At 48.3% G+C, this 10,093-nt stretch overlaps 1 protein-coding gene across 1 annotated transcript; it reads right to left on the reverse strand.

The window, feature by feature from the left end:
- Window positions 1–8,767: 8,767 nt before the first annotated feature.
- LOC136488885 (uncharacterized) lies at window positions 8,768–9,133 on the reverse strand. The gene has a single exon (XM_066485667.1). The coding sequence runs from the start codon at window positions 9,131–9,133 to the stop codon at window positions 8,768–8,770; it is 366 nt and encodes a 121-aa protein (XP_066341764.1).
- Window positions 9,134–10,093: the final 960 nt, after the last annotated feature.

The raw sequence follows: 10,093 nt of genomic DNA on the forward strand, positions 1-10,093 counted from the left end.
TCTGCCCAAATCTAAATACAACTACTCCCTCCATCCCAAATTAACAAGTCAGAATTGTCAAATTTGACAAAATAAAAAAAAACTCAATGTAATAAAAATCAACCGAAGTATATGAAGTATGAAAGAAATAAAGGAAGATAAATATAGTTGGACCAACATAAAAACTTCATTCCATTATATACAAAAGTACATTACATAGTATTTCTCTAATCTCTAATGTCTAAAAGAACTCATCTCCCCAAGGGGACTCATGTCAGACGGTTGACAAATTGCATTCAGTCGATCAACATGAGTGAAGATGACAGAGTCTCCTCCCACAAACACAGTAACACTACCATGTCTTTTCATTTGCTCAAAATTCCTAACACGGACAAAAATCTTGCCACTATCATAGTCTTTGACAACTATAACAAAACAATCTTTACCAAGCATATAACAAAGTGCAGCTTCAACAACGATCCATCGAGGCTATTGATGAACATGACGTCCCCAAGCAACAAGCACCCCTTGTACGATACCTGGCGACACGCCTAGCTGCCAAAGCGCAAGCTTGCTAATGGAGTAAACATGGGTGTTGTGGTACGATGACATCTCTCTGTATACATATAGAACAAAAAACACAAGGAAAAATCATTAGAAAAAACCACATATGAAACACTACACCTTGAACAACCAAGAACCAACACAAAGCAACAGAATATTGCCTAGGCCATATCTTAGCCTCAATTGAGATCCTGACTAGAATAAAATGACAAACAAACTAAAACTCACCTCAACAAGAATGATCACTGTTGTTCTATGGGCAACAATTGCTAATGAAGTTGTAACATTGCCTCCTTTCCTTGGCTAGCAACTTGCAAGTGAAAAGTAAAAGAGACCAAGAAGGATATTTATACTCAACACAGACGCTAACAAATGTTAGAAGACGTGAGTCCCCATAGCGTTTCTAATTACTAATAAAATAGATTCAGAATACGAGCAGTCAGAGTAGTAGTCGAGGGGTTGACGCATTTTCCTGCTCTGATTACGAGAAAATCTGACGCTTTAAATACACAAAGCTGTAGACTTTCTCATTATTAGAGCAGGAAAACGTGTCAACCCCTTGACTACTACACTGGTGATTCGAGTAGTAATGGTGACGAGCAATATGGGAACATACTCGAGCGATGGCATGTACAGCACCGACTACAACTCTAGCGAGGAGGAGGACGATCCGAAGTACTACAACTCATCCAGCGACGAGTCGGGCGAGTCGGCGAATCGCCAGAGCACTAGCGAGGAGGAGGATGCTTTTTTTCTTTTTCTCTAGAAACTCAAATCCCCTTAGAATCCATGATATTTTTTAGGTTGGGAAATCCATGGGGATATCAATAACCCATTTAGTTATTTATGGAGGGTTTTCCATCCCTAGGCCTGCCTTCCCCTTGCTTCTAAATTATAGGCCTTAGTTCAAACAGCCGCAGATGCAGCGCAACAAGCTACAGCGAGTAGGTTTATTTTTTCTTTTTTTGGTAATGTTTAGGTGTCAAATTCATGCTTCTTTTAATTATTTATTTATTATCATCCTCTTTTAGATAAATGTTTATTTATATTGTTATGAAAAAAACAAAAAGGCAACAACTAACTCATCGGATATATAAATAGGTGCACAGGAGAAAAAAATGAATATTAGGTAAGTAACATTTTATCGTAATCATTTCCTATTAAAACACGGAATAAATTTTGGTATCTACTAAGCACCACACCGAGCAGTCCCATCAACACGCCCCAAAAATTTGATTTTGCACTACGCCGAGCGGTCCCGCTAACACGCACCAAAAATTAGATGTCTCTCTTTTGCCCTTCGCGCAGAAAATAGGTTTACCACGCCATCAATTCCAGACAAGGGCATTTGTGGTAATGTGATGGCCACATAAAAGCACAAAGAGTCACCGTCTCTGCCTCCATCTCCATTCTCTAGCCACATCATCTCTCCTCTAGCTCCAAATCCTCGTCCCATGGTCTCCCTCTCCACTCTCCAGCCACCTCGCTCCAGACCCTATGCGCCATTGGCACAGCAGCTCGATTTCCTCTCCACTCTCCAGTTGCACCCTCTCTCATACATTTCTGAACCCTAGCCTCGATGATGGTACAAGCTAGATCCAGATAGGACCTTGGCACCTGCCATGACCGACCGGATCTGAACCCTAGCTGGAGCCAGATCTGTTACACATTCGTCAATGCTGGCTGCACTAGCTCCATGACCATGATGACAAGATCGGATCTGAATACAGACATGAAGGAAGAGGTACCAGCTGGAGCCAGATCTGTTACACATTCCTTTTATGATGTGTGCTCTACTATAGAGGCTGAACCAAGGATATGTAGACAATGATGGGGTTACATATATTCCTATAGTTGAGTGTAGCTGGCATGTGCTTTATTGGATTAATGACTTCTGTATAAGTTGTAGTTACTAGTTAGACACTTATTTGAAAACTCTTGCTCTGTTGTGTTGACATTACATAGAAGCTTTAGTTAATAAATGCCTTTATAATCTAGAAAGATGGAAGAACTTGGAATACGTGTGGGCCCAAAACCTATGTCTCCAAAGGCAAAAAAGTCAATCACAAAGGGTAGACATGGTGAAGATTTGGAATATATCCCTAAACTAGGGGAGGTAGTTGAGGGATTTGATCTTACAAATGAAATAGATTCAAATTTAGAAGATGAGCCAGTACCTCTAGCAATTGAGGTGCTTGTTCTATCTTGTATTTAGTTTGGAGGGGGTAGGTAGCAATGCAATACTTTACTGTTTGGATAGCAATGCAATTTGTACATGCTTGCTGCTTAAGTTTGTATCTCCAATTTTAGTGTCCGGGTCGAAGGAGCCATAGAGGAGGCTCTACCAGTAGGACAAAAGGTAGCGATGTCATGAGTCCTGGGTGAAGGCACTCCAAGCAAGTGAATTCAACATGACCAAGAGAGTTTGCTCATGGAGTTCATACTCGGAGGCTGCCACTAGCAAAAGGGTGGAGGTATCAGTAGTAGGTGAACACAATTCTCCATCACCATGGACACCTGTAGCCAGGGATCAATTCAAACTTCATGAATTGACTAGAGACATTTGTCGGGATGGCACCCTACCTAGCCCTATGAGAGACTGCCCATGGCCAGATGATGATAGCCATGCCAAAGAGGAGCCCTCTAAGCTATCTAGCCCTATGAGAGACTACCCATGGCTAGATGATGATAGCCATGCCAAAGAGGAGCCCTCTGAGCTACCTAGCCCTATGAGAGACTGCCCATGGCCAGATGGTGATAGCCATGCCGAAGAGGAGCCCTCTAAGCAAACTCCCATCTCCACCCACCCCCAGAACAATGAAATTTGCCTAGGTTGGTATTACCTTATAGATGTCTATCAATCAATTCACACTAGCTATTTGATATCCATGTTACTTTTCTAACAATCTAAATGTATGAAAACTTTGTAGTACCATTATTGAGAAGTGCGAGGAAGCCAAGGCCTCAAACTCATTGAATTTTGCTTGACAAAATGAGCAATTCAATGGGAGGATTTAGTATGCCCAACTCTATTGCCGAGGGGAACAGAAGGTTGCATGATCTAGTGCAAGCTGCCAAGTTTGCCTCAAAGGCAGGTGTAGTAGTTAGGCATCAAATACCAATTTTGACGCATTGGATACATTACAAGAAGCCCTTCAGTGTCATCCATTACAAAAATTTTGTGGAGAGGCTAACTGTATGTATGGGTATCCTCTCTTGACATTCAACTCTGCTTTGAGCAACTTTAACGGATTTACTTTTCTTTCACACTACTACGTGTAGTCAAGGCTAGACATTGACAAGGCTCACCCACCAACACAAGAAGCTTGCTGGAATGCATTGCAATGTAGGGTATGGTAGGCACGCTACAGGTTGAAGCAAACCTACTTCAATGGTGCCCCTACTAATTAGATCCGTACGACCTCTCCAATCCCATCCATGAGCGATGCATAGTGGTGTGAACTTGTCGAGACTTAGTCTAGTGCTAAGAACAAGGAGTGTGTAAACCCATTGATTTTCTATCTAGTCTTGCTATGGTCTACTTGTGCTACAGTCTAACACAAATGAAGCTATAGGAAACATCTAAGACAAACAAGCGAAACTTTGCAAAAGTGAAGTACCACCAGTCTACAGGATCTCACTCCTATGTTGTCTAGCTGCAAATATTTGTAAGTGATGGATGTGTTTTATTGTTACTCTTGCCTTTGTATAAATATAAATAGAAACTCATGTGCAATGTGAACAAAAGGAGAACAAGAGGAAGGCCGCAGAACACGATCAAGGACTTGATGAACAACATGATGATCCAGGACTTGAACAACATGGTCGACCTGATGAAGATGTTAATGCTGTGGAAGTATTCAAGGAGTTCCATACCAGTATGAAAAAGGGCCTAAGCGATGCTACAAGAGCAGCAGTTGTAAGTACCTTCATTTGCTTTCCTTGAAATCTACTGAACCCATTGCCATAAAAGATGGAAATGCAGCAGGAGCCTAATGTGGCAACATCATTTAATTTTGTAGTTGCAATTTTACACCAATCAATATGGTACCTATACATTGTGCTTATGTAATCTCTATCGGCAGTAGGCTGCAAAAGACCTATGCATTGTGCTTATGTAATCTCTATCAGCAGCAGGGTGAGGAAGTCCTATGCATTACTTGTTATGAATTAATCTCTTGGGTTTTGAATGGAAGTCCTCTTCCACTATAAGCAACCTAATGTTTTACTGATTAATTTTCATAGGAAGTTATGGAAGTTATGTGTCATGGGGTCGGAACCACGACATGCATTGTTGTTCGAGTTAGTGTTAGACTATGGGTCTCCGATGGCTTGGGTGGACTCAAGAACACAAGAATCATGTAGAGAGGACACAACAGTTTATCCTGGTTTGGGCCAATTCGGTCCATACATCCAGCAGCTAATGATCCTTATACTCAAAAGCACCCAAAATTGGGGGGCTACAACAGAGTGTAAAGGAAGAGATTTGGTAGGAGGTTAGCTCGATGCTAATCCTAAGGTTGCCTCACCATCAGTGGAGCCTTTCCCCTCATCGAAGAGGAGGAAGGCAACGGGATGCGGTGGAGGACTCTCAATGCTCCTCTCTAGGTTGAATTACTCTCGGTCTAGAGCAGAGGTGGATGGAATGGAATGGAGTGTCTGGTGATCGATCTAGGATCCTCCCCCTCCTAGGTCCGACCTTATCCCTTATATAATGAGATAGGTCGGGAACATGGTGGTTTGGGGGAAATAGTCTATGGTCTATGTTTGTCGGAGTCCAGGAGGGTCTTGCAGCGGTGTGCCATGGACCGTGGTAGTGTCGTGGAGCTGAAGAACCCTTGGGCATCATTCGGCTGCTCTATTCTGACACTCTATGTGTCAGGCTATGTCGGCTTGGACCGGCCACCCCCAGGTGGACCTTCTAGAGTCTTCCTAGTGGCAAAGAAAGTCGGCTCTAGGGGCTAATATGTGGGCCCAGAAGCCCCCGAGCCCCTAGAGGCTGAGGGAAAGCTTGGTCTTCTTGTGTCACGCCCTGGACATGACCCTACCGGGGGAGCAGTTGTTAGGTCTATGCCAAGGGAGCAATGCTAGGGAGCCCCTGAGCGTTAGTGGCTTGGGGCTTGTCTTCTTACGCCCAGGCCTTGGCTGGCGTTGTTGGCTAGGTAGGAGCCAAGGGCCGAGTATGGACATGTCGTAGATCAGGAGCCTAGGGCTTAGGCGAGCCCCTTAAGCCGTAGGCAGTAGTCGTGGCCAAGTTAGGCTTGGTCGGGTCTCTTTGCTAGAGGGCGCGCATGAGCATGCCCGGTGGGCATAGCCCCCGAGTGATCCTAAAGGGGTTGGTCAGGGGTTCTTCTTTGGTTGGGAACCATTGGACCCGAGGCTTAATATACCTATATGCTAGGATCTAGTTAGGAGCCCCTAAGCCCTTCATGGCCTCACCTGGTGTCATGGCAATGAAGGGTTGAATTCAATCTTATGGTGACCCAACCCTCCTTGGTGGGGACAGCTTCTGCTACAAGAATGTTGCGCCTTGCTTGGGGCCTTCTTCTCCAACGCGATGGATGTTGCTCAGCTGTTGGGGCCAAGCAAAGATGGTGCTAATCCCTTCATAAGTCTATGTTTTGTAGGTCTTCGACTCAAGCGAGGGCTTGGTGAACTTGTCTAGGAGTCACCGACCTTAGGCCCAAGGGTGCCTCATTTTATTTATCGGAGCCTACCATGGGCCGGGTGATCGAGAGCGTTGTGCTCTGGCTTAGGGCCATCTGATCATCCGAAGCGCCATGCCCTTCTAAGGGTTGTAGTAGCAGGCCCTGATCCTCTTGAGCCAACCTTCTGGGGCTAACCCTTCATGGCCATAGATCGAGGAGCGAGGAGCATGCTGAGCCTTAGACGGAGGCCCTCATTGGGCCCACTGCTCAGCAGCTCTCGACCCAACTCTAGGGAGTTGGTTGGTTTTGGGGGGATACGCCACCTAAGTGCCCATCGATCGGGGGATTGGGCTGCTTCGTCTAGGGAGCCATCATAGCCCCCGAGGCCGTGGTGGGGCCTCTTTGCTAGTGGGAGGGGCAATGTCTGGGTGCACTGTCCGCTAATGTCTTATGTAGGCGGTTGATGGTGTCTGGGCCATTGTGCCTAGTGGAGGAGTTAAGGCATGCACCCCTACGCTATCCTATCTCCTCTAGGAGATGGGACACAGGGGCCACATGGAGCAGATCTGGTGGAGGAGGAGCCACGGCACTTTGTGCGCATAGATCCCAGCCATCGATGATAGCCTATGGGCCCGGGGGGGGGGAGTCGGATCCCCCAAGTCTAGTGAGGAGGCATGCAAAGAGTTGGCGGCGCATGTGGTGGAAAGTGGAGTGTGGACATGACTCGTTGTCAGTAGTTCCCTGACTCCGCCTTTACTGTGTAGCCGTCGTCACACAACCGCCTAGAGGCATGCTACGGGGATTGAAGGGACGCCTAGCTAGTGCCCTAGGGCCCGTTCTAGCCATTGATGGCTGATCGGAGGGCACAGAGCCACTCACAAGGGGAGCCCATGGGGGACGCAGCATCTTCAATCCCTTCCTCTGGCCTCCTTCTCTTCTTCTTCTTCTTCTTCCTCAAATCTGTCTTCTCGGTGGTGATGGTGGCAGCGATGAAGTGTGATGCCACCATCCGGGTGAGCATGGTCTTGTCCACTGGGCGACTACTTCTTTGAAGGTGGAAGGACTCCAGCAAAGGAGGGGCGACGATGCAATGCTAGAGGCATCTATCATGTTCCCCTCCCCTAGAGGGTGTAAGAACTCCAGCGATGTTGTTGGAGCCCTTATGCCCTCTGATGATGGAGGGGGAGCGTGCCACATCGGTCACTGCACCTTTGTCCCAGCGATGGCATGGGGAGCCAGCCCCGCTGATTGAGCGGCGGTCGGCGCCGCTAGGTTTTAGGCCTCAGGAAGGAGTCATGAGGCCAGCCCATTAGCCTGAGCCAAGCGTACCATAGAGCCTTGAGCCAGAGGTCAGGCATGCCCTACTGTCTTTGCCGCCATATATTGTAATCGGGTCATACCCAATTAATGAAATGAAATTGCTTTCATTTGTAATCCCATTTTGCTCTTGAGTCATGCTCAGAGACTTAATCCCTTGTTGGGCTAGGTTGTTACGATGATGGCCTCGTTGACCAAGATCACCACGCCCGTGCTGCTAATGAGTAAGTCCATGAGAACCCTGGGTTTAAGGTCATTCTATGCCTCGGTCATGTCCCCTAGAGGGGAGATCCTTGGCTTCCCGGCTGAGCCACTCATATAGTTCCCAAGCCCATCTGTTAGTACTCAGGGGCTCACTGCCTCCCTCGTTGGGTCACCATGAGTGGCTCTGAGTTAGTACTCAAACATCACTCAATGATCGACCGGTTTTGCTTTTGGGCACCCAGCTAAGGCCGCTTGTGCTCGACCATGAACGTCCCTCACACTTTTAGTTGCTTTGGGTGATCTTGAAGCCTAGTGGGCTAGCCTTAGAACCCTCAGTGATGCCCCTTCCAGGGCCCCCCAGACCATCGTGCGGTGGGGTGGAACGATCCAATGAGGGATCGAGAGATAGGTAGATACCTACAAAGAAAACAGAATGGACACAAGAGAGGGGAAAGAGGCTATAGCTAGTAACGTGATGGTCGGGGCCACTCCGTTAGTGCCTTTCCAATCTTTTGCCTACTCCTCCTACTTTGCCCATCCTGTCCTCGCCTCACTCGACGGCCTTCTGTAGTGGTCTTCCTTCAAAAAGGTCAGTAGATGGTTTGCTTAGTCGATCCTCTGGGGCAGCTGAGCTACCGCTAGGGTGGCTCAGGTTAAAGGAGATAGTAATAGAGACAAGTGAAGCAAGAGGGTCGGGGGGACATGACTTATCTTGGCTTTTGTTGTTGCAGAGGTAGGCCAACGAAGGAGGTCGACAGGTGGGTCATAGCTCGAGGGACGGCGCTTCTAGGTGGATGGCTCGGCGATGGCCTTCCCTCATGGGGAAATGTTGGAACTCACCTCGATCAGGTTATCCCCTTCTGGTGGGGGCCAAGTGCTTAGATAGAGGGGCCAACCGAGCCACCGCTACTACCAGGAGCATGGGCTGCTTCACCGATGCTCAATTGATCGAGCACCGCTGCTACCTTGGTAGCTTCCCCCACTGGTGCCCTTTCTATGTCATGGCCAAGGCCATCAGGAGCACAGGGTGCGATGAGTGTGGCTGCTTGGGTGAATCAGTCTTGCTCATAGTAATAGGCTAGCTCGAAGCTGCCCTCGACAGTGATGATCACCTTCGGGCCGGGCATCTTGAGCTTGAGGTAGGTGTAGTTGTGGACGGCCATGAACTTGGTGAAGCATGATTGACCAAGGAGGGCATGGTAGACATCAGGGAAGTCAACAACCTCAAAGGTGAGTGGTTCCTTGTAGAAGTTGTCTGGCTGGCTAGAGGTGACGCTGAGTTGGATGTGCCTGAGGGGCATGGCTTCCTTCCCTAGCACGATCCCATAGAATGGTGCCTTGCTGGGGCATAGGCTGCTCCAAGGGATGCCCACCTTGTCGAGGGTGTTAGTGTAGAGTATGTTGAGGCCGCTGCCCCCCATCCATCAGTAGGTTGGTGAGGCACATGGTACCCACGATTGGGCACACCCTAGATGAGGGATGTGATCGGGATGATCCTCCTAGTCAAAGGAGATGGCCATCTGGGACCATCAAAGCCATGTTGGGGCGGTGAGGGTGTGAACGACATTCACCTCTTGCTCGGTGATGTGGCGTGACTGGCAGGATTGATGTGCCTAGAGCCCCCGAAGATCATGAGGCAGCGCTCGGCCTCGTGGAATTCATTGTCTTCTTCATGGGTGCCATTCGCTGGGTCATTAGCCTTCAGGGTAGGCTTCTGGGCCTTGCTCTATTGGCCAAGGGTGCTATGGATGTAGCCCTTCATGGTAGTGCTATCCTTGAGGAGATGCTTTGCTTGCCCCCCATGGAAGGGGCAGGGGGCCTCGAGCGCCTTCTCGAAGTGCTTTAGGCATGCACCGCACCCACGGGCCTAAGATCTAGCGGTATGATTAGCCATAGCCACCATATCTTCCCCATGGTGCTTCTGGTCCTTGTTTCGCTTATCGCGGCATCACTGGGATGAGGCAGGATTATCGCCACCGTCGCCGCCACTGAGGTGGCCAGTGGCCTTGGCTTTCCCGCTGAAGTTGGCCTGGACCACCTCCTTGTCGGTGGCGTACTAGGTGGCGATGTCTAGGAGCTCCCGCATCATGCACAGGGTCTCATAGCTGAGCGTGTGGACAAGCGCTTCACAAGTAATGCCACAGATGAAGGCATTGATTATGTCAACATCGGTGATGTTTGGGAGCTCATTGTGCTTCTTGGAGAAGCGCTAAATGTACTCTCGGAGGGTCTCATCGGCCCTCTGCCTACAGTTGCGTAGGTCCTAAGAGTTCCTTGGCTAGGTGTAGGTACCTTGGAAGTGTCCGATGAAGACCAAACAGATATCGCCCCAGCAGCGGATGCTACCAGGCTCAAGGTACTCAAGCCAAGCTCTAGTCGAG

This window comes from Miscanthus floridulus, chromosome 10 (genome assembly GCF_019320115.1).
Source record: "Miscanthus floridulus cultivar M001 chromosome 10, ASM1932011v1, whole genome shotgun sequence".
Classification (NCBI taxonomy): domain Eukaryota; kingdom Viridiplantae; phylum Streptophyta; class Magnoliopsida; order Poales; family Poaceae; genus Miscanthus; species Miscanthus floridulus.